The sequence below is a fragment of the Podarcis pityusensis genome (genome assembly GCF_964106645.2).
Source record: "Podarcis pityusensis genome assembly, chromosome: 13".
Taxonomy (NCBI): domain Eukaryota; kingdom Metazoa; phylum Chordata; class Lepidosauria; order Squamata; family Lacertidae; genus Podarcis; species Podarcis pityusensis.
Window position 1 is genome coordinate 9,867,705 of NC_138038.1, and position 24,135 is coordinate 9,891,839.

The 24,135-nt window shown below is 45.5% G+C and overlaps 1 protein-coding gene across 1 annotated transcript; it reads left to right on the forward strand.

The window, feature by feature from the left end:
* The first annotated feature begins 2,025 nt into the window (after window positions 1-2,025).
* LOC308460562 (receptor activity-modifying protein 1-like) lies at window positions 2,026-13,915 on the forward strand. Its single transcript, XM_080977129.1, has 5 exons — window positions 2,026-2,133; window positions 5,168-5,206; window positions 9,604-9,627; window positions 10,610-10,754; window positions 13,477-13,915. The coding sequence occupies exons 1-5, from the start codon at window positions 2,061-2,063 to the stop codon at window positions 13,820-13,822; spliced, it is 627 nt and encodes a 208-aa protein (XP_080833255.1). The 5' UTR covers window positions 2,026-2,060; the 3' UTR covers window positions 13,823-13,915.
* The last annotated feature ends 10,220 nt before the right edge of the window (window positions 13,916-24,135 follow it).

The window sequence follows — 24,135 nt, forward strand, 5'->3', positions numbered from 1 at the left end:
TTTCTGGGTTAGCGGAGTGTGTAACCTGAAGTGTATGTAACCTGAAGCGTATGTAACCCGAGGTACCACTGTACTGTGGGAAATGACTATATATAACCACTTTGCCTTATTCCCAGAAAATGGCTGTACTTGCCGACCTTACCTCTACACTGCCTCCAGAACTGATCTTTTGTGGTTGGACTCACCCTTGGAACATGAGGTGATCATAACATGAGGTCACCTTAGAACCTATACACAATATAGAACACAATTTTCTATCCTAATGAAGGGGGGAGCGGTAAGGTGAATCATTCCCTTCTTATGAAGACCACCACGATTGGTTTTTGGTTTTTTTAAAAAAAAATTATTCAAAAGTTACAATACAGTTGAAATGCAATGCATTGAAAGACCACTATTGTTCTTTACCAAACTCGCATGGTTTCAAAATGTGCCTCTGGTGAGAGCAACGATATCACTCATTGCTGCATACACATCCCAACAGGGAAAACTCTCACATAGTCTCTGACACTTCAGAAACTTGAACCACCATTTGTTTTGGCACTGGGACTTGGCTATTTTGAGTTTTTGCTGGAAAACAGCCAAGCAACTCCCCTCTTGAAGTTTGTATATCTCTCATAGGGCTGAAGGGAAATCATTTGCCAATACCTCTCTCCCCTGCTTTGCGGAGTGTTTATAGAATTGGTCTTATCTTACTGGCTTCAAAACTATGTTTTCCTTCTCATTGGTTCCATATACCTGAGCATAGGGGTAACTGATACATTTTCAGCATGCTGCTGGCTTCGTAGCTAGAGAGCAGGGCCATCTTAACCTGAGGTCCCACTGTATTGATTAATATGATCTTTCCTAACTCGCGCTAGCAAGTTTCTTCATATAGCAGAGTGCATCCCCCTATTAGACAGCAGGAAGTTGGTTGCAGACTCGTTAGAATCTCTTAAGACAATGAGCAATTCAATCTGGATTGCCCAGATTGGGATATGCTCCTGGTAATACCCCTTGAATTCCTCTTAAAAGAATAAAGATACAACAGTCTTATTCATAAATAACAAAAGCAAGTTGACTCATGATCAGGCAGAGCACGGTGTGATCCCTGAAGGCAGGCTTTAGGCTTAAAGTTACAAATACAGTGGTACCTCGGGTTACATACGCTTCAGGTTACATACGCTTGAGGTTTCACACTCCACTAACCCAGAAATAGTGCTTCAGGTTAAGAACTTTGCTTCAGGATGAGAACAGAAATCATGCTCCAGCAGCGCAGCAGCAGGAGGCCCCATTAGCTAAAGTGGTGCTTCAGGTTAAGAACAGTCTCAGGTTAAGTACGGACCTCTGGAACAAATTAAGTACTTAACCCGAGGTACCACTGTATGCTTAAGTATGCCTTACCTTGTGTTGTGGTTTGGTCCCTGCATGTACAGTGGTGCCTCGCAAGATGAAATTAATCTGTTCCGTGAGTCTCTTCGTCTTGCGGTTTTTTCGTCTTGCGAAGCACGGCTATTAGCGGCTTAGCGGCTATTAACGGCTTAGCGGCTTTAAGAAAAAGGAAACAAACTCGCAAGAACTCGCAAGACGTTTCGTCTTGCGAAGCAAGCCCCTAGGGAAATTCGTCTTGCGGAACGACTCAAAAAACGGAAAACTCTTTTGTCTAGCGAGTTTTTCGTCTTGCGAGGCATTCGTCTTGCGGGGCACCACTGTACCGGTAATTTTCCATTGTTCAGAAAACAAGTGTGGTGCCTACCTGTTCATTTTCTCAGCACGGCAGCATTAAGAAGCAAGCATCTCCCTGGAATCTGTGAACAATGAGATTATCTTGGAGCATGTTTAGGATTCTCCAAAGCCAGCTCACCCATGGAACGATCATCTCCCGTTCATCAAACCTCAGGATATTCATGCCCCTTGCTTGATAGTTATCTATGATGAATGACTCTTTCTTTCAACAACTGGTCCAGTTTGCAAGAGGCTCACATGGGAGGGTTTCACAGCCAAACTCCCAAGTCGATGTGGGCCATAGGGGTCTCAGACAGCCATTTGATAAGAGAGGAGAAAGGCTGAATTTCTCTCCCAAGATGGTGATGAGAATGCCCCAACCTCTCTGGCGTTGTCTCCTGTATTATATCCTGCTTTTGCTTTTTTGCAGAGGTAAGTGTCCCCTTTCCCGTCCCATTAGAAAAAAATATATAGTTGTCTTTCAGTGCTACATGGCGTGAAAAATACCATGATACTGGCAGTAGACTGGGCTTATGTGAGTATAATGCTATTGAGAGAAAAAACCAACCCTAAGTTTTGTCTGAATTGTATGGGGAAAAGACCAACCTGTATATGTAATTGAGCACTGATCCTGCACAAAACTCCCATGGAAGTTAGAATTGCATCCAGTCTTTTATTGAGTATTTGTTCTGATTTGCTTGGAAACTCTACGAGTTTTAGCTACAGTGCAAGCCTAAACACGCCTACTCAGAAGTAAATCCTATTCAGTTCAGTGGGGCTAAGCTGTAGTTTCCAGTTTTGGAATACTGCAATACTGCATATTGATTTCCACAACCTGACCAAATTTCTGGCTAGGACTCTGCAATAATTACGATGAATGAGGGCTTTGGCATTTGCAATCCCTTGGAGCTGTTCTCCTTCTCTTGGAAGAACGAACATTTTAAAAAAAACACAGTGGAAATTGTGTGATTTGGAAACCCACAAAACGACTTGTTTTGATTCCAGTTTAACAAACATTTGGAACAAATTACAACAAATTTGCCTTCCTTGGTGAGCCCCCCCCCTCTCCTGAATCTATGAGGCCAGCTTCTCCATAGAAGCTCTACCTCACGGTTTATAAAGCTATTGTATTTAACTTTGGGGGGTGGGCTGACATCTGTTGGTGTTTAGCTTGGATTATTTTAGTTGGCGGCAGCAAAGTTGCTTTTGATTTCCTATTCTTGGGCTCAGTTGCATTGTTCGAATAAAGCAACAAAGTCATCCTGGCTTTAGCATAATAACGCTGTGTTGGTGCACACCTGGAGGTGACTCCTTTGCAGGTGAACCTGATGGACCTTGTTGTGGACCTGGGGTCACTTGTGGGGCAGAGAGAAGGGCAAGGAAGCTGCCTGCTGTGCTTAGAACTGGCTTCAAAGCAACCCAACCGAAGAGAAACAAGGGAGCCCCTCTCCATTTCCAGCAGCTGCACAAACATACAATATGCAAAAAAAGAGCAGCCAAAGCAGTTATTCTGAACTGACAAGGGTAGTCCAGGGAAGCCCCAGTTAGATTTCTCTTTTCCTACTGCCAGATTCTTTCCTCCTTCACCTCTTCCATCTGTTGCCCCGTGAGGTGCAGCTGTGGCCTCGACAACGAGAGCTTTACATACCCTCCAACATTTCGCCGGTGAAATGTTTTCGGAAGTTAAGTCCTGAGTAACTGAGAGGGAGGGACACGGGTGGCGCTGTGGTCTAAAAACCACTGAGCCTAGGGCTTGCCAATCAGAAGGTCGGCAGTTCGAATCCCCGCAACAGGGTGAGCTCCCATTGCTCGGTCCCTGCTCCTGCCAACCTAGCAGTTTGAAAGCACGTCAACGTGCAAGTAGATAAATAGGTACCGCTCTGGTGGGAAGGTAAACTGCATTTCCATGCGCTGCTCTGGTTTGCCAGAAGCGGCTTAGTCATGCTGGCCACATGACCCGGAAGCTGTACGCCGGCTCCCTTGGCCAATAAAGCGAGATGAGCGCCGCAACCCTAGAGTCGGTCACGACTGGACCTAATGGTCAGGGGTCCCTTTACCTTTACCTAACTGACAGGGAGGCAGCTTTTAGTGTTCTGCAAACTGAACAGAAACATCCTTGGGGTTATTTTGCTTAAAAAACAGGTCTCTGTGTAAGGCCTTAAGGCTTAATCCCATCTACGTGGAAATGGACTGTGTCAGGCTGCTGTGCACATTGCGTTTTCTTCCGGGACCAAGTACAGCACTTTGCCCCCCTCCTCTTCATGGTGCACACACAACCTAGATCTTGCCCTGAAAAGCACTCCTTGAGAAACTGGGGGGGGGGGGGGTATGTGGGAACCTATAATATCATTTATAATATAATTTGTTAATTGTGTTGTATTTACATATAGCAAAGGGAAGCCTAGAGCAATTAGATATATTTTAATTTAGGTAATCTAGGTAATAGGCTTATGTTAGAAAATGAATATGGATTTTGAATTTGATGTTTGTAAATTTTATTTTATTTTTTTAAAAGAAAGAAAAAAAAGAGAAACTGGTTTCATTTTGAAAATAAAAAAAAAATTGTTGCAGAGTGATTTGGCATCCCCCCCCCCCCGTGTGTCCATTAGCGGGAAGGAAAAAATGTGAATCGCCTAATCAGAGGGAGGGTTTTCTAATGCGTATCAAGTAAACCCACCTTCCCTTGTGGCAAACCAGGATCCCGGACCAATATAGACCAAGCAGCATGCTAAGAATGAGCATGATTGCAGTGCTATTTTTCTAGAAAAAGAGGTGCCAGAACTCACCATGAACACTTCTCTTGTTCTCCTAGAATGGCAATGGCGCCCACTGGAGCCCACCAGAGGTGCTGGAACTGAGTTCCGGCTGAAAAAAAAACCCCTGGGGACGTCCTATTCCATGCCCTCCAACATTTCTCCAATGAAAATAGTGTGGGTGGCACTGTGGTATAAACTACTGAGCTTAGGGCTTGCCGATCGGAAGGTCGGCGGTTCGAATCCTCACGATGGGGTGAGCTCCCGTTGCTCAATCCCAGCTCCTGCCAACCTAGCAGTTCAAAAGCACATCAAAGTGCAAGTAGATAATTAGGTTCCGCTCTGGCGGGAAGGTAAACGGCGTTTCTGTGCGCTGCTCTAGTTTCACCAGAAGCGGCTTAGTCATGCTGGCCACGTGACCCGGAAAAACTGTCTGCAGACAAACATCAGCTCCATTGGCCAGTAAAGTGAGATGAGCGCCGCAACCCGAGTTGTTCACGACTGGACTTAACTGTCAGGGGTCCTTTACCTTTAAGGAAAAGTGGGACATTCCGGGATCAAATCAGAAACCAGGACAGCTTCTGTAAATCTGGGACTGTCCCTGGAAAATAGGGGCACTTGGAGGGTCTGGCTTTAGGGTGGGGCCGAGACAGAAGGGACTCCTGCAATTCTCCCTCTCTGACCTTTCTTTCTCTCTCTCTTTCCTCCTTCAGGATGCACAGCACTGACCTATGATGACTTTGAAGATGAAAGTAAGAGAGAAAGAAGTATTTGTTCTCTGGGAACAAGGAGAGCAAACCAGTCCTTAGCACTGCCCTTTCCCATTTATCTTTCCGTTGCCATTTCCACACTTCTCATACAGAGGGTACTGGGCCGTTAAGAAATGGGGACACGGGAGGGCCTTCCCAGAGGCTGCACCCTAGATTTAGAAGACCCTCTCTAGGGACGTCCACATAGCCCAGTGGTCCTCAAAGGGTGTGGTGTGCCACACTGGTGTGGCAGGAGAGGGTGGCGAGTGTGGTGGGAACATTCAAGGACAATCAATATTATATTCTGGGAATGATTTGTGTTGTTACAGAGCCACAGTCTTTTATACAGTGGTTCCTCGGGTTACAGACACTTTAGATTACAGACGCTTCAGGTTACAGACTCTGCTAACCCAGAAATAGTACCTCGGGTTAAGAACTTTGCTTCAGGATGAGAACAAAAATCGCGTGGCAGCAGTGGGAGGCCCCATTAGCTAAAGTGGTACCTCAGGTTAAGAACAGTTTCAGGTTAAGAACGGACCTCCAGAACAAATTAAGTTCTTAACCTGAGGTACCACTGTACTTTCTGGATATCTCACGATCATATGACAAAGTAGTTGTGTTCTGTGCTATAAATCAAGCACTGCTAGAAGTTGTTTTGTTTTCCAATGTACCGTATTTTTTGCTCTATAAGACTCACTTTTTCCTTCCTAAAAAGTAAGGGGAAATGTGTGTGCGTCTTATGGAGTGAATGCATGCTGTGCAGCTATCCCAGAAGCCAAAACAGCAAGAGGGATTGCTGCTTTCACTGCGAAGCGATCCCTCTTGCTGTTCTGGCTTCTGAGATTCAGAATATTTTTTTTCTTGTTTTCCTCCTCCAAAAACTAGGTGCGTCTTGCAGTCTGGTGCGTCTTATAGAGCGAAAAATACGGTATTTCTTATCGATAAAAAATTTGTTGTGGCGCGAGCAAATTTTTATTTTGGAAGTGTGGCCCAGAATCCAACATTTCTCCAATGAAAATAGGGTCGTCCCATTCCGTAATGATAATTTTACTATTTATATCCCACACATCTGACTGAGTTGCCCCAGCCACTCTGGGCAGCTTCCAACATGTATAAAAACATAATAAAACATTAAATATTAAAAAAACTTCCCTATACTGGATTGCCTTCAGACGGCTCGGGGATCAGATAACTCCGTTCCCTCCAACATTTCTCCAATGAAAATAGGGGTGTCCTAAGGAAAAGCAGGACATTCCGGGATCAAATCAGAAACTGGGACAGCTTCTCTAATTTAGGGACATCTCTGGGAAATAGGGACACTTGGGGGGTCTGGTGACCCAGAAAAAATGTTTGAGAACCACCGACTTAGCCCCTTTTCTTTCCACTGTCAGGAAAACACATTTTAAATTCATCTAAAAGTGTTTTAATGTGACCACTGTTTGGTCCTATTTTCTCTCTTTTTATATTTCTTAAAGTGTTTTGATGTATTTTTAATGGTTGCTGTAAATCATCACCATCATAATTTTATTATTTGTACCTCGGCCATCTGACCAGGTTGCCCCAGTCACTCTGTGCAGCTTCCCACATATATAAAGACATCATCATCATCATCATCATCATCATCATTTATTATTTATACCCCGCTCATCTGGCTGGGTTTCCTCAGCCACTCTGGGCAGCTTCCAACAAAATATTAAAATACAATAGTCTATTAAACATTAAAAGCTTCCCTAAACATAATGAAACATTACAAACTGATCGCCTTGGGTAATATATTGTAGAAAGGTTGGCCAATAAATTGAAAGAACAGCCAAACAAATTGTACGACAAGCAGCAGTTTGGCAGGTGAAGCGTTTCTGGTGTCTCTGCACATTGAGGAGGAAAGATTTCAGCTGCTGAATTTCTGCCTGCAATGACGGTGCTAAAGGCACACAAATTCTGCCAGAAAAAAATGTGGTAATCTCTTCCCAAGACAGTAACAGATTCCCTCCGTCTTTAATAAGGACATCAGGTTAGGGCAAGGGGGAACTTTTCATTTGTGCTTTCCTCCCCACTCCTCCCCAAACTGGAAGAGATCCCAGAACTACCTAATATTTTTGGATCAGGAATAGGGAGTCGCTGCCTTGGGAAGGAAGGCGTTTGGTGAGTTTTCGCTTTTGAACAAGGAGGTGCTTGAGAGGAAACCATGGATGTTTATAAAAATTACTCGGAACAATGTGGAAGGAGCTGATAAGGCAGGGATTCCTTTTCTCTTTTTTTAAACAGTAACACTTAGGGTCAACCAGTGAATTTTTACGACACCAGGGCAGATAGAAGTTAATATTGCATTGTGCAACATGTGATGTATCTACGGAACGCATTGTCCCTGGGTGTTCTGGTGGCATAGATGGCTTTCAAAAGAATTGTTTTCTCTCTCTTTTGCCTTCTTGGGGAATGTTCATTCATGTCCATTGACCATTGCAGCCAAGAATAAAAGATTTACTTTCGAAAGCAGGATGATGCCCAGTTGCCAGAAATACTGGCTTGGTTTGCAATGTTAATGTTATGTACTGAGTTGAATAGGATCCAAAATGCAGCAGTCTGATTGGTCCTAGAACAATAGGATTTAGAATGCAGCAGTCTGATTGGTCCTAGAACAATAGGTTCCAGAATGCAGCAGTCTGATTGGTCCACAGGAGCCACCCAATCCAGCTCCAGGTGGAAGTGAATCCGTGACCTGATTGGCTATTTCCGGGGTTCTCCTGTAGGCCAATCATGTGGGGCCCATTGTGTAAATAATGTATATAAAGCAGACATTCTGGGGGAACTTCCTTTCCTCCTCATCACTATGAGCTGAATAAAGAGCATGAAATCCACTCTTGACTCCGAGTATATTTCAGTTAAACAATAGTTTAAAACAGGGTCAGCAAACTTTTTCAGCAGGGAGCCAGTCCACTGTCCCTCAGACCTTGTGGGGGCCCAGACTATGTTTTTTTTTGGGGGGGGTTAAATGAATTCCTATGCCCCCAAAATAACCCAAAGATGCATTTTAAATAAAAGGGCACATTCTACTCATGTAAAAAGACACTGATTCCCGGACCATCTGTGGGCCGGATTTAGAAGGCGATTGGGCCGGATCCAGCCCCCGGGCCTTAGTTTGCCTACCCATGGTTTAAAATAAACTATAGCTTAATGTGCACAAGCACATCTCCTGCACAGCTGCTGCTCTTAACCTCGCCATGCAGAGGGAGAAACAAGCCCCAAGCAAGCTAGAGTGTGGCTTGTTGTGATGTGTGAAGCTGTGCTCATGGTTTGTTACCTTCAAATAAACCAAACGAGGTAAACTAAGGACATGGTTTGGTTGTAGGAAACAAACCATGGTTCTGGGTTCACACATCACAACATTGAGACTCTGGCTAGTTTCTTCCCTTGAATGGCACAGATGGGACTAACTTCAACTCCATCAGTTTCAGTGGGTCTACTCTGACTGTGATCAACTCAGATACAACGGATAGTTTGTCTTTTAACTACGGTTTAACGCGGCATTTGAACGCAGACATTGGGACTTAAGGTTGCCTGGATGCCTTGCTTGCTGGTCACCTCAAAGTTCCTCATTCCTGATCCTTGTAGTTGTGACAGGAGGGAAAACCAACATGCACATCCTCAGAGAGGCACTCGTGAACTTAAGCAGGGTTCTGGGCTGAGCCTTTGTCCTCCTCCAGATGTTTGTCCCCCCAGCAGAGATTTAATAATCTCCATCATCCCTCGCTTGGGAACCTCTGGGGTGGGGGAGGTCTCTGCTGGAGAGAAAAGTGCTGTGCCAAGATATATCTTTGATCTGATCTACAGAGCCCAGGACTTGCCGATCAGAAGGTCAGCGGTTCGAATCCCCGCAAGGGGGGGAAAGCTCCCGTTGCTCAATCCCAGCTCCTGCCAACCTAGTAGTTCGAAAGCACGTCAAAGTGCAAGTAGATAAATAGGTACCGCTCCGGCGGGAAGGTAAACAGCATTTCCGTGCGCTGCTCTGGTTCGCCAGAAGCGGCTTAGTCATGCTGGCCACATGACCCAGAAGCTGGACGTCGGCTCCCTCGGTCAGTAAAGCGAGATGAGCGCCGCAACCAGAGTCGTCCGTGACTGGACCTAATGGTCAGGGGTCTCTTTACCTTTACCTTTATGGATCAGTACTTGGGCTGATTCCATCTGTCTTCCTCTTAAGTTTGTGTCAGTTCTGGAGCCTAAAGCTGAAGGTGAAATTGTGTATACAGTACAGGGGAGATGAAACAGGCTTCACAGGTTCCCCGCCTTTAGATAGATCTTTCTTGAGGAAGGTAATAGTTGAGCCAGCGAGTCCCCAGGCCTGCCCTATTACTGTTACTCATCCTACTGCTGTTCCTAGACTAACATCTACCTTCTCCTTCCAGTCTCCTACCTGTATCCAGATGAAGGTGAGCAACAATCTCTTCCTCCCATCTCCTCTGTTGTCAAACAGAAGTCTTTGTTCTTCTTTTAGCCACAGGCTTCTGTTTTAATGAGATCTGTGTCCCAAAATGGTCTGTTTACCCAATATCTCGCTTTTTATTTTGTGACCTCTCTTGGAAGTTTTCACATGTGACACACACTGCATAATAATAATAATAATAATAATAATAATAATAATTTTTTATTTATACGCCGCCCATCTGGCTGGGTTATAGCGAACCAGACAGAGGGTCTTCTTGGTAGTGGCACCCGCCCTGTGGAACGCCCTGCCACCAGATGTCAAAGAGAAAAACAACTACCAGACTTTTAGGAGACATTTGAAGGCAGCCCTGTTTAGGAAAGCTTTTAATGTTTAACGGACTATTGTATTTTGTTGGAAGCCACCCAGAGTGGGCGGGGTATAAAATTATTATTATTGTTGTTGTTGTTGTTGTTGTTGTTGTTGTTATTTGCACAACTCTAGTTACATGCACCATTTGCCTGTTGGGTTGAATGTAAAAAGCTGGCTGGAATGTGATTTGATTCCTTTCCCAATTCAACACCATTTGCACACAGTGTAGGTGCTACAACAGAATCAGGCATCCTTTCTGTTGCCTGCAGTGTTTGATACGCTTTTTTCCCAGAGCCAAACTAGAAGTGATGTTTGTCAGGTAGTTTGCATTTGCATAGCTGATGTTTAATAAATGAATTGCTGGCAAGATGCCATGAACTGATTTTATAATGAAATGGTTTTAGAATGTTGTATTATTTTACTGTTGTTAGCCACTCTGAGTCCGGCTTTGGCTGGGGAGGGCGGTATAAATAAATTATTATTATTATTATTATTATTATTATTATTATTAGAGCAGGGGGTGGAGGCACACATTGAGCTGGATGGGATGGGGCAGGGGATTTTTGCCTGCCACAGTCCCAGTCATAATTCTCTTCCGATCTCTCCTTCTCGGCTAGGGCCTTTTGAAGAAGAGGACGACCAAGCCAGTGACTGTGGAGATACCTACTATGACTGGGTAGCGCTGTTCTGCTGGCCCAAGTTTCATGCCTCCGTCATGGCTGCAGCAGAGAGCAGCAGGTGTATCTGGGAAACAACTGGCAGGTATAGATTTCTGAACCACAGACCTGGTTCCTGGTACCTCAGGGGGGTTGGTTTCTTGATTTATAGGCCTCCCCCCCATTTATGTGGGGGTTACATTCTGGTGTGTTGTTCCTTCTATGGCAGAGACAATGCCTTCCAAGATTTCTCCAATGGAAACAGGGACTCCTACCACACTCTGCATCTTAAAAAGCAGAGACATCACCTTGCCAACAAAGGTCCGTATAGTTAAAGCTATGTTTCCCCCAGTAGTGACGTATGGAAGTGAGAGCTGGACCATAAAGAAGGCTGATCGCCGAAGAATGGATGCTTTTGAATTCTGGTGCTGGAGGAGACTCTTGAGAGTCCCATGGACTGCAAGAAGATCCAACCTCTCCATTCTGAAGGAAATCAGCCCTGAGTGCTCACTGGAAGGACAGATCCTGAAGCTGAGGCTCCAATACTTTGGCCACATCATGAGAAGAGAAGACTCCCTGGAAAAGACCCTGATGTTGGGAAAGATGGAGGGCACAAGGAGAAGGGGATGACAGAGGATGAGATGGTTGGACAGTGTTCTTGAAGCTACCAACATGAGTCTGACCAAACTGCGGGAGGCAGTGGAAGACAGGAGTGCCTGGCGTGCTCTGGTCCATGGGGTCACGAAGAGTCGGACATGACTAAATGACTAAACAACAACCATACTCTCCAACACCTATACAGTGAAAATAGGGACGTTCTAAGGGGAAGCGGGACATGCTAGGATCAAGCCAGAAACCGGAACGGCTTCTGTAAATCTGGGACCGTCCCTAGAAAATAGGGACACTTGGAGGGTCTGAGAGATAATTGATCCTGAGTCTGAGCTCCTTGACAAATTGGTTGCCATGTTCTTGTTGATGGTGCAGTGAATACACTAGGCAGGGAGTAAAGGCAAGCTACCGCAGTTCTATAGGGACAAGGTTGCCCCTTTAAGGATTTTCACTCCTCAGACATGGAAGTGGAGCTTGGGAAGGGGAGTCCATGCCTGGAAGGTTCCCCCCTCCAATGTATTTTTTATTTGCCTAGGAACCTCACCAAAATGCTAAAGAGGATGCACCTCCACAGGCACATACCTCCACGTTAGGGTGGTTCATAAAAAACTTTATTTTGAAAATGCCTGCTTCCATAAAGGGGAATTTGAAAACTTTGAAAACTTGGGAATTCAAAGGATATTTCGGTTAAATTAATCCAATTTAGTTTTGGTTGGTGAGTAAAATGTGTGTAAAATTGCACAGCAATCATTAAAAACGATTGCCAAGTACTTGCTGTTATATAATATTAATTTATTTATTAAACATTGCCAGATATTTTCAGACAGCAGAATTAACACTCTTTGGCTTTCCAAAAGCACTTCATGCGCTTCTTCAACAAATGTTATTATTATTATTTATTAAATTTCTATACCGCATCTCATCTGAAGAGCAAGGGGCGGTTTACAATATGATGTTGTCCAATCACAAAAATAAAAGCAGTTTTGATTCCCTCACACCTAAAAACTTATTTTTAAGACCCCCTCACGAAAGACATTTGCAAAAAGAGAGAGAGAGAGAGAGAGCATACAGTTGTACCTTGGAAGTCGAACGGAATCCATTCTGGAAGCCTGTTTGACTTCCAAAACATTCGGAAACCAAAGCGCGGCTTCTGATTGGCTGCTGGAAGCTGCTGCAGCCAATTGGAAGCCCCGTCAGACGTCCGGCTTCCAAAAATAGTTTGCCAACCGGAACAGTCATTTCCGGGTTTGCGGCGTTTGGGAGCCAAAACGTTTGAGAACTAAGGTGTTCGAAAACTAAGGTCCGACTGTATTTGAATTCCTCCCACCCAAATGCATATTTTTAAGACCCCTCACTGAATAAATTTGCAAATGCCCTAGAATCATAGAATCGTAGTTCACCCACCTGCAATGCAGGAATCTCAGCTGAAGCATCCATGACAAAGCGTGTTCTCCCCAAATGAGAGCACGGGTTGCGGGGGGGGGGGGGTCTGCCAGGCTAAACCTCTGTTGCCAGGCAGGTTAAATGGTTATTGCCTGAAGCAACGATTGGATGACTAGGTTGCTGGGGCAAATTGCATGTTGCAATTTGGGTGGGCGGGACCAAAGGTTTTAAATATTGGGGCACTCTGCCTTTTCCTTTCTCTTTTGCAGAGTGCATCGGATCACCTGCCCGCCCGCCCTGTGTTGACCTTGCTATGCCTGTCATGGGGTCGTCTGCCTTGGGGCAGGGGCCTAGTAGGAATTTTGCCATTTGGCTGATTGGCTGGTGCCATCTGGTTTTTGCCTACTACTTAGCAATTCGTCAGAACTTGTAAGGTTGCGTTAGGCATTGTTTATAAAAATTGGTGGAGGAGGGGTCAGGATAGGCTGTGCCTGCCCCTCCAATGGTGGTGGAAGGGAATTCCCTTAAAGGAATCCTGGGGCTTGCCATGATTTCATCCAATCCCTGAAATGGGACCAGGGCCAGCAAGCCTTGGGGAGCAGATTGGGTGAGCGGTAAGGGACTGACGCTCAGCTCAACTGATCCCCAATATTGTTATCCTTTCACTGGCTTCCGAGGGAGTTCGGATAGTCAGTTCTGTCCCAGGTGGGGGGGACAGATAGTCATAACCAATGCCTAAGCAACCACTCACAGATTATGTATTTTTATAAAGTTGTGGCCCAAAATTTTATACCAAAAACCTTAAACTAAAACCTTTTCATTTTGTCCCTCTGCAGTATATATAGCGAGCTGGTCCTCTGCACTGGGCTGCTGGCTGAAGGGATGGGCTGCCCGGTGGCCAGCCCCACGTTGGACGCCTTCTTCATGAGAATCCACGCGGAGTACTTCGCCAACTGCTCCCTCCCCCGTGACCCCACAGAGCATCGGCCACCCACCGGAGTGGTCGTCATCTTGACCTCCCTGCCGGTCTGTTTGGTGCCCCTCTCCATCGCCCTCGTTCTCCGCAAGGCACGGGGTCCCGAAACTGCACTGCAAACTCCCCCACGGTGGGCAACAGTTCGAAAGGGAGTGGTACTGCTAAATGCTGAGAGGTGCGAGACATCTAGCCTGGAAGACAACTGAGATCAACTGGGCTGAAGTGTGAAAGGAGAGGCGGATTTTATTCTGTTGTTTTGTTTTGACATCACATTTTTATTCAACTTCAAAATCTTTAAATTCCAGCTTTCAAGTTTTACATTTCTCTTTAAACTTCGCTTAAAGTTTTAAGTGTCTATACGCTTTTCGCGTTTATAAATTTCAAATTTATTGTTGCACATTGTTTTAAATGTTTGTTTTCCTTCTGGGATTGTACCCCCAAGTGTGTTTTAGAAGCTGGTCTCCGACCGTAATAAATTATCTATCTATCTTTAAACTTTGACTTTCTGCCTTTTCTTCCCTGCTGTTCTGAATCCCATCTCATCTACATACTGCCTTCTAATGAACATTCCACCGAAAATATATTCTTTCATTTCAAATATTATCATCTTTCTTCTGCTTCTCATGTTTCAAATCCTGCTTGCAATTTCATCTGATTATGGTGTTTTTCAGAGATTCCAAAAAAAAAGGCTTCTATTCTTCCAAAAATAGACCGTCATTCTGGTTTTTTATTTTTGCTGTTTGATTCGCCAGTTCTGCATAGTGGCTACTCCCCATCCCTTGAATTTTATTTCTGAAATTACATATTCTTAGTGCTTTTTTTCTATATATAAAAAAAATTGCTTAGGGTTACTCTCATTTTCCTGCTCATATTGAAATACTGCCCCTCAATGAGGCCAAACTTAGATTCACAAAATGTTTAGGGGTATGCGTACCCCTGCGTGTCCCCCCAGAAAAAAGCACTGCATATTCTACTTGTATGAAGTTACACATTAGCCCAGACGGAGATTTTTCTACAATAGCAATGTTAACCCAAAGCCCCAGAAGAATGGAAGACCATTTTTGGACTACTTAAGGAAATATTGCAGTTTGATGGCCTCACAAGCAGGATTTAAAAAAGAGCAACAGAAGGTATTAGAGAATACAGTATTGATGTTATGGTAAAAGATAGAAGGTATTGCACAGCAGAGGGGGAGAAATGAAAACATCATGGAAAATGAGGTGGGAAGTCAGAAAATGATAAATTTGTTTATTTATTTTCCAAAATCCCCCCCCAAATTTACAACAAACACACAAAAAAGAAAAACATTGCAATATTAAAAAGAAAAAACAAACAAACATATAAACACCTAACTGTTTGAAGCCCAATTTGATTTTCATTGTTAAGTGACTTCCTCAAATCCCCCCTGACTGAGTTTCCATAAATCTCATTGTAGCAGTTTTCCAATATCCACTTTCTAATAAAATTAACTTAATCCAGTTGCTATCTTTCTTTCTCTTCATGGTAATTTCAATCCATAATGTTATACAATTCAACATATTTTACTCCTAGGCCGGTTTGGTACTTACAAATAGTTCTACTTACGTTATATTAGAATATCTAGCTAAATAATCCTTAAATTTCTTCCAAGAAATTGGAAGGAAATGATAAATTTATTAAGTATTGAAGTGTATATGTTAAATCTTTGAAACCTTAATAATAAAAATTATGGGGAAAAATAAGCCCTTCACAAACCCCACATTGCAGGGCATAACAGCTGGACTGCTTTCTTTAAAGTTGCCAATCGTGCCTGCCCGTCTTTGTAAAGTGTTTCTCATTAGGCCCAAGTGCCAATCTGCATTTCATTAAAAGCTGCAGTTTCTCTGCTGACCAATCTTTGTATTCCTTCTTCGGTTGTTAACCAAAACGTCTCCCTTCTCCTGCCCATCAGAAGGAAACGCCACTTTATCCAAAGGCACTTCCTTCTAAGTGTGTGCCTAGACTTGCAGTCTTTTAAGGCAAATCGCCCCCCCCCCAAAAAAAAACAGCCGCAACTTTCGCCGCAAACAACAGTACAAGTGGGCAGACAGACTCCCTTCTTTATTCTCAGAGAGTTCTTGCAATCCATTTCATAATCTTTATTTTGTACCAGTTACCTAATTAGTTTGATCACCACAGCCAGATGACGATTTGCAGATCCTCCCACCCCGGCTTCTATTGAGGGCTTTGGAAATAATTTCCTTTTTAAAAAGGCAAAACAAATCCCAGGGCTTGTCTTTCCACATTTTGCTTTAAAAAAATATATAAAAAATCTCCCACTTCAAAGGAGAAGTGAATTTTTTAAGCCTTCAAATTCATCTGTGATTGATTAAAATCCAAGCCATGGAAGAACTGCCAGCCCCTTCACTACTCCCACCAGCCTTTGCCCTTAATAAAACACATCCCCCTCTCATATTCCTTGCAGGAGGAGCAGTATTCTTTACCTATGGTATGTGGAATATCATGCAAGATGTAAGGTGGAATGACCTGTGGGATTCATAGTCTACACAACAGCTCTGTTGTGTTGTGTTTTGTGTTGCTTACAATTTTCAGCTTGCACCAAGGGCTATGTTATGTACTGAAGTTCTCACCCTGGGCCAGCAGAGGAATACTGTAGATAGTTTTCACTCAGGTCCACATATGCAAATAAGGAATTGAAAGTGACGTTCAGTGATTGGATAGTTACAGAAAGTTGTTACTGTTGCGTTGTAATGGAGCTCTATATAAGCAGGCTGGCTGAACCCTTCAGTTCAGTTCCGTTCTGGGTCTGTGAACAAACAAGAGCTGTCTGAAGAATCGCTGTGTCGTCTGATATGTTCACCCACAACTTAACAGGCTACTTGGGCCAATCTATTCTGGCCTCCATTGCTCCTTCCACAGTTACTCCATTGTCTTCAGGTGTCCCTTAAAAGTTATATATTTGATTGATAGCATGTAATCTCAAGCATGTAGTATGCTACACAATAACTGCATGTATTAGCAATCTCAGGCTGAGAGCGCCAACCAAAATTGACCACTAAGAAAGAAGAGGAAACTATCAGTTTGACTGAGGGAATCCCAAGGATTTCAGTAGAGATATTGATATGGATATGGATATGGATATGGATATCGATTACATATACATATACATATACATATACATATACATATACATATACATATACAGGTAAAGGGACCCCTGACCATTTGGTCCAGTCGTGACCGACTCTGGGGTTGTGGCGCTCATCTCGCTTTACTGGCCGAGGGAGCCGGCGTACAGCTTCCGGGTCATGTGGCCAGCATGACTAAGCCACTTCTGGTGAACCAGAGCAGCGCACGGAAACGCCGTTTACCTTCCCGCCGGAGTGGTGCCTATTTATCTACTTGCACTTTGACGTGCTTTCGAACTGCTAGGTGGGCAGGAGCTGGGACCAAGCTATGGGAGCTCACCCCGTCGCGGGGATTCGAACCGCCGACCTTCTGATTGGCAAGTCCTAGGCTCTGTGGTTTAACCCACAGCGCCACTCGCGTCCCTTGATGATGGAATAGGACGTTTCTATTTTCATTGGAGAAATGTTGGAGGGTATACACATAACAATCCATCTTATAATGAAGTTCCACTTATTTTGTTTGTCAATTAGCGTACCCCCTACAGTAGTACCTTGGGTTAAGTACTTAATTCGTTCCGGAGGTCCGTTCTTAACCTGAAACTGTTCTTAACCTGAAGCACCACTTTAGCTAATGGGGCCTCCTGCTGCTGCCGCGCCGCTGGAGCCCAATTTCTGTTCTTATCCTGAAGCAAAGTTCTTAACCTGAAGCACTATTTCTGGGTTAACGGAGTGTGTAACCTGAAGCGTATGTAACCCAAAGTACCACTGTATTTCCGATCTGCAGCTTACAGTTCCCTGGTCAGAGACGTGATTATGATGATCCCAATCTGAAGTTAGGAAGGCTGTGTGGACCCCTTGTGAGGTCAACCTCTGGGCTCAGGTTGATCTGCTAAGTTTTATTTTAAGCAAAATATCCTCAGGAAAAGCTCCAGGACGTCTGCGCCAAGTCTGTTTGTTAAATATACTCAGAGTCTAGAGTGGATTTCATACTCTTTATTCAGCTCATACTGGTGAGGAGAAATGGAAGTCCCCTCAATGTATCTGCTTTATAGACATTATTTACACAATGGGCTGCACATGACTGGCTAATTCCGGAATTCTCCTGTAGGCCAATAAGGTTGTGGATTCACTTCTATCTGGAGCATGATTGGGTGGTTCCTGCCAACCAATCATACTGCTGCATTGTTCTAGGACCAATCAGACTGCTGCATTCTGAATCCTATTGTTCTGGGACCAATCAGACTGCTGCATTTTGGATCCTATTGTTCTAGAACCAATCAGACTGCTGCATTTTGGATCCTATTCAACTCAGTACATAACAGTTCGCAATTTATTTCCTCGTATCTCCGAATGGCACATGGCAAGCAGGCAGAATTATGTCACGGGGAGCTTAGCTTCTGCCTGTTGAGCTGCCAAGGGATGACCAGCTCAGGGTACTAATTGGCCTCCTCAGACTCTAAAGATGTTCTGACTTCAGTGGGTGTGTTTGCGGCAAGTAAGTAATGCGCACAAGCTGTTTTCACCGAGGGCTTGGATCCAGCTGCCATGACCTCAGCAAACAGCATCAAAGGTGCTGACAGCCCTGGACTCCCTCCAGGATACGATCTGTTCCAGATGTGGGGAGGGAGGGAGACTCCTGCTTGCCCACAGTCCAAGGAAAATGGGTCTCTTTCTGTGAAAGCTCTGGGTGATGAGGGTGGGAGCCATCTTGCTGGGTGGTTTCTGTCTCATAAATCGCACAAGGACGGGAGGCGAGGGAGGGAGAGGGAATTGGCAGCAAAGCTTGGAGGGAGCTGCTGTCTCTGGCCAGGAAGAACTCTGGGCAGAGCTCGGTTCTGCCTGCTTCTCTTCCTGAGTTTATCCAGAAAACCACTTCATCCTAAACGGCTGCATTTTCTTCTAACTCAGAAAGGTTCAAGATGGGCCCAGCTGGGGGCTACAGGCCAAGGGGACGGAGTTGTACCTGGGTCTATGAAACTGAGGTTCAAGTCTTGCCTCCGCAACAGATTTGCCGTGCCGCACCAGAGCATGCCCTACTATTGGCCTCAGTTCCTCATCTGCGAAATGGGTGTATGTGTGTGGTGGGGGGTGTTGCTCAGAGGTAGAAGGTGGCGCAATGGCTCGGTGCATCTGGCTGTTAACCAGAAGGTTGGCGGTTCGAGCCCACCCAGGGGCACCCTACCTGCCCGCAGACTGTCTCGCCAGAGTGGTGCATGCTCTGGTTATCTCCTGCTTGGACTACTGCAATGTGCTTTACGTGGGGCTACCTTTGAGCCGGAAACTACAACTAATCCAGAATGTGGCAGCTAGACTGGTGACTGGGAGCGGCCGCCGAGACCATATATCACCGGTCTTGAAAGATCTATACTGGCTCCCAGTATGTTTCTGAGCACAATTCAAAGTGTTGGTGCTGACCTTTAAAGCCCTAAATGGCCTCGGTCCAGTATACCTGAAGGAGCGTCTCCATCCCCATCATTCTGCCCGGACACTGAGGTCCAGCGCCGAGGGCCTTCTGGCGGTTCCCTCGCTATGAGAAGCAAAGTTAGAGGGAACCAGGGAGAGGGCTTTCTCGGTAGTGGCACCTGCCCTGTGGAACGCCCTCCCATCAGATGTCAAAGAGAAAAATAACTACCAGACTTTTAGACGACATCTGAAGGCAGCCCTGTTTAGGGAAGCTTTTAATGTTTAATAGGTTATTGTATTTTAGTGTTTTGTTGGAAGCCACCCAGAGTGGCTGGGGAAACCCAGCCAGATGGGCAGGGTGTAAATAATAAATTATTATTATTATTATTATTATTATTATTATTATTATTATTATTCCTGCATTGCACTAGATGGGTTGGGCTAGATGACCCTGGGGTGCCTCTATGATTCTATGAAAGGAGTTAACACCATAACACACGTTGCAGTTTTAAAAAGTGATGGCCAGAAGTCTGCATCTGGTGGGGGTGGGGCAAATAAACATGGAGTTTGGGCCTGAGTCACAGCATTATTCACCGACTTGTGCCCACCCTATTCCCAATGGTTTAGATCCAGTAGCAACGTTAGAAACAAGTAAGCAAAACTCTCCGAACACTTAAAACATAAACAAGCAACACCAGTAACAGGATTCTAATTTTCCCATCCACTGGGTGTTCGCTGGATATTTTTCCGGGTTGAAACCCTTTCAGTGTTTTTTGACGCCAGCCATGGTGGTCCTTTCCTCACTGTGCAATTTTGAGATGAGGAGAGCTATCGACACGACCGTCAAAAGGTACCTGGTCTGACACAGCAGAGTTCTTTGTTTTCCCTGGTTCTTCTCCAAGCTAATAGCAAAAGAGCCCTCCACAGACCCTGAGGAGTTGGACAACTACTGCCCAGCCTCTAATACTCGCTGTAGGCACCATGGGGGGGGGGGGACGGGACAGATTATCTGGACCCATTCCAGCCCAGGTTCAGGAAATCAGCCCTGAGTGCTCACTGGAAGGACAGATCGTGAAGCTGAGGCTCCAATACTTTGGCCACCTCATGAGAAGAGAAGACTCCCTGGAAAAGACCCTGATGTTAGGAAAGATGGCGGGCACAAGGAGAAGGGAACGACAGAGGATGAGATGGTTGGACAGTGTTCTCGAAGCTACCAGCATGAGTTTGACTAAACTGTGGGAGGCAGTGGAAGACAGGAGTGCCTGGCGTGCTCTGGTCCATGGGGTCACAAAGAGTTGGACACAACTAAACGACTAAACAACAACAACCCCTGACAGATGACTTCCTTTAGAGATGGGAGGAGTCAGTGAAACTGCATTCAGGGCCAGCCCGCCCATGAGGCAAGGGGACATGACTGCCTCAGGCGGCAGGATCCACAAGGTCAACAGACCCTGATGTAGATGTTTATCTACATTATCTATTTATGATCCTTAAGATCCTTATTTATACCTTCACTCATCTCATCTTCCCCGGTGGCGAGAAGGGAGAGGCACCATTTTGTGGTTTGCCTCAGGTACCAAAAAGTCCTGGGCTGGTCCTGACCATACTTCTGTGTCTTCACTGCCCAGCAATCAGCTAAAGGGACACAGTTACTTTTACTACGACCTGATTATTATGGGCTTGTGGGAACAAGGAGGCAGGCTTTTTCACTAGTGGCACCAGTGTTGTGGAATGCCCTTCTGAAATAAGAGAGTCCCCACCAGACCCCTGAAAGGAAACCTGTTATTTTCCTAAATGTTTTAATTATTCTGCTTTTTAGTTGTTTGTATTATTGTATATTTTAATTAAGGCTGTTTTAATGCCCCAGTGGAACTGTTAGTGCGCATTTCAGTTATGTCTTGATTTTATAGCTGTAAACCACTTAGGAACATACCGTATTTTCGCTCCATAAGATGCACTTTTTTCTTCCTAAAAAGTAAAGGGGGATGTCTGTGCGTCTTATGGAGTGAATGCATGGTCCCTGGAGCTGAATTGCCCAGGGGCGAAAAGCAGATCATGCTTTAAAAAAAAAAAAAAAAGGGACGTGGGTGTTGAAACAAAGCCACTGATCAGCAAGCGATCAGGAGCGAGATAAGGGACGCTAGCAATAAAGGAGGCTGCCTGGGAGGGGGGAGGTAAAGACAGCAAACTTGCAAGGAGAGGAGACAGGAAGACTAAAGCAATCAGGAGAGAAATTAGTAGAAAAGGAGGAGCAAAAAACCTAAGACACTAAGGCAAACAAGAGGGAAGGGAGTGTTGAAAGGAAGCAGCTGATCGGCGAGCGATTGGGGAGAGAGATAAGGGACGCCACAATGGCACAAAAACGTGGTTACAAAGCAGGGATCCACATGGATCCTCAGGATTTTTGCATTGGGCTACCCCAAACTCACCATCAAATCACATGTCTGTGGCCACAGCATGAACCACAAAAATCCTACATACACTGTTTAGTTCAGAATATTTTTTTCTTGTTTTCCTCCTCTAAAAACTAGGTGCGTCTTATGGTCAGGTGCATCTTATGGAGCGAAAAATACAGTATTTAGGCATATTAGGTAAAGGGAACCCCTGACAGTCAAATCCAGTCGCAAATGACTCTGGGGTTGCGGCACTCATCTTGCTTTACAGGCTGAGGGAGCCGGCGTTTGTCCGCTCTGCAGACAGTTTTTCCGGGTCATGTGGCCAGCATGACTAAGCCGCTTCTGGCGCAACGGAACACCAACACCAGAGCAGCGCATGGAAACGCCGTTTACCTTCCCGTCAGAGCAGTACCTATTATCTACTTGCACTTTTGGGTGTGCTTGCAAACTGCTAGGTTGGCAGGAGCTGGGACCGAGCAACGGGAGCTCACCCTGTCACGGGTATTCGAACCACCGACCTTTTGATCGGCAAGCCCAAGAGGCTCAGTGGTTTAGACCATCCTTGAGCATATTAGCGGGATATAAATTAATATATAATAACAACAGCTCCCATCAGCTCCAACCAGCATGCTAGCTATGGCTGCTGGAAGTTGCAGTCCAAAAACATCTGGAAGACTCCAGTTTGATACGGAAAGTTGACAAAGTTTTGCTGGATAACTTCTCTGTGTTGCTGTTTGCAGATGGGGAAGCATCCAGAAGCCAGAACGGAGTTTCATAGCTGGGCATCAAAGAGGGGATTTTAGCAGGTGTGGCAAAGTGCCATGCAGCAGGCATCTGCTGGGATACCCAGGATGAAAAGGGCAGAAGCTCTGTCCTGTTTGGCAGCTGGCTGCCCTGCACCCAAGGCCAGAGCTAGGGTTTCTGGTCAAGGTCAACCCAAGTCATTTTGTTGCCTGATAATAATAATAATAATAATAATAATAATTTATTATTTATACCCCGCCCATCTGGCTGGGCCTCCCCAGCCACTTTGGGCGGCTTCCAAAAGAATATTAAAATACTATAATACATCAAACATTAAAAGCTTCCCGAAACAGGGCTGCCTTCAGATGTCTTCTAAAAGCCTGGTAGTTGTTGTTCTCTTTGACATCTGGTGGGAGGGTGTTCCACAGGGAAGGCGCCACTACCGAGAAGGCCCTCTGCCTGGTTCCCTGTAACTTGGCTTCTCGCAGTGAGGGAACCGCCAGAAGGCCCTCGGCGCTGGACCTCAGTGTCCGGTTAGAACGATGGGGGTGGAGACGCTCCTTCAGATATACTGGACCAAGGCCGTTTAGGGCTTTAAAGGTCAGCACCAACACTTTGAATTGTGCTCAGAAACATACTGGGAGCCAATGTAGGTCTTTCAAGACCGGTGTTATGTGGTCTCTGCGGCCGCTCCCAGTCACCAGTCTAGCTGCCACGTTCTGGATTAGTTGTAGTTTCCGGGTCACCTTCAAAGGTAGTCCCACGTAGAGCGCATTGCAGTAATCCAAGCGGGAGATAACCAGAGCATGCACCACTCTGGCGAGGCAGTCCGCAGGCAGATAGGGTCTCAGCCTGCGTACCAGATGGAGCTGGTAAACAGCTGCCCTGGACGCAGATTTGACCTGTGCCTCCATGGACAGCTGTGAGTCCAAAATGACTCCCAGGCTGCGCACCTGGTCCTTCAGGGCCACAGTTACCCCATTCAGGACCAGGGCAAAGGACAAGAGCCACACCCCCAATCTTACCTGAGAAGCCGGCAGGATTGGCAGCTATATCTTGCTTCTTCAGCTCTGGCAAGGAAAACAGGGGGCTAAGCGTAGTGGGGAGGGTGCAGGGCAGGCTGTGTGGCACACACAGCTCTGCCCTCCAACAGACTTGGGGAGGCTGAGGGGTCTGCCAATGCCCTACCCCAGCAGCTGATGCCTGAGGTAGACTCCTCACTCCACCGATTGCTAAAAGGCCAGCCCTGTTTCTGGTGCTGGTTGTCAGCCTTGTGTGCCTTGGAGTGTTGCCTGAAGAGGACGATGCCTCTGAGCATGTACAGAGCTAGTTTCCCCTCACCCTGAAGCAGTAATTTGTGACACCTTTTGGGAGACAGGGCAACTTAGAGAATGTACATTTCAGGCAGTCCACCACCGTATCTCCAAAGCTCCTTGCTCTCTGTTCCAAATAATCCTAGAAATTGTAGTTTGCTTGTTTGTTTTGGATCATGCTTCATGCGTGTGGAGCCTATTCCACAAAACCTGATGCAGCAATAAATTTGCTAATCTTTAAAGTGCCACCAGATTACTGCTTCTGGTGATAACAGTGACCTATTATAGGGTGGCGCTGAGAGCCAGGGCAAAGGCAAGGGTCGTGGGCATATGAAGCACACTCCGAGCAGTCACTTTCCCTTGGAGCAAGTGCTTTGTAGTTGTACACACCCTCGTGCCATAGCATTTAAGTAAATTGGCAGCTACAATCTGCACTGTTGTTAAACACAGGTTGGCATCTTTACAAAATAGTGTGCATTGGTGCGATCTACTCCCCTTCCCCTCAGTTAGCATTTCCCAAGCGCTGGTATAACAACAACAACAACAACAACAACAA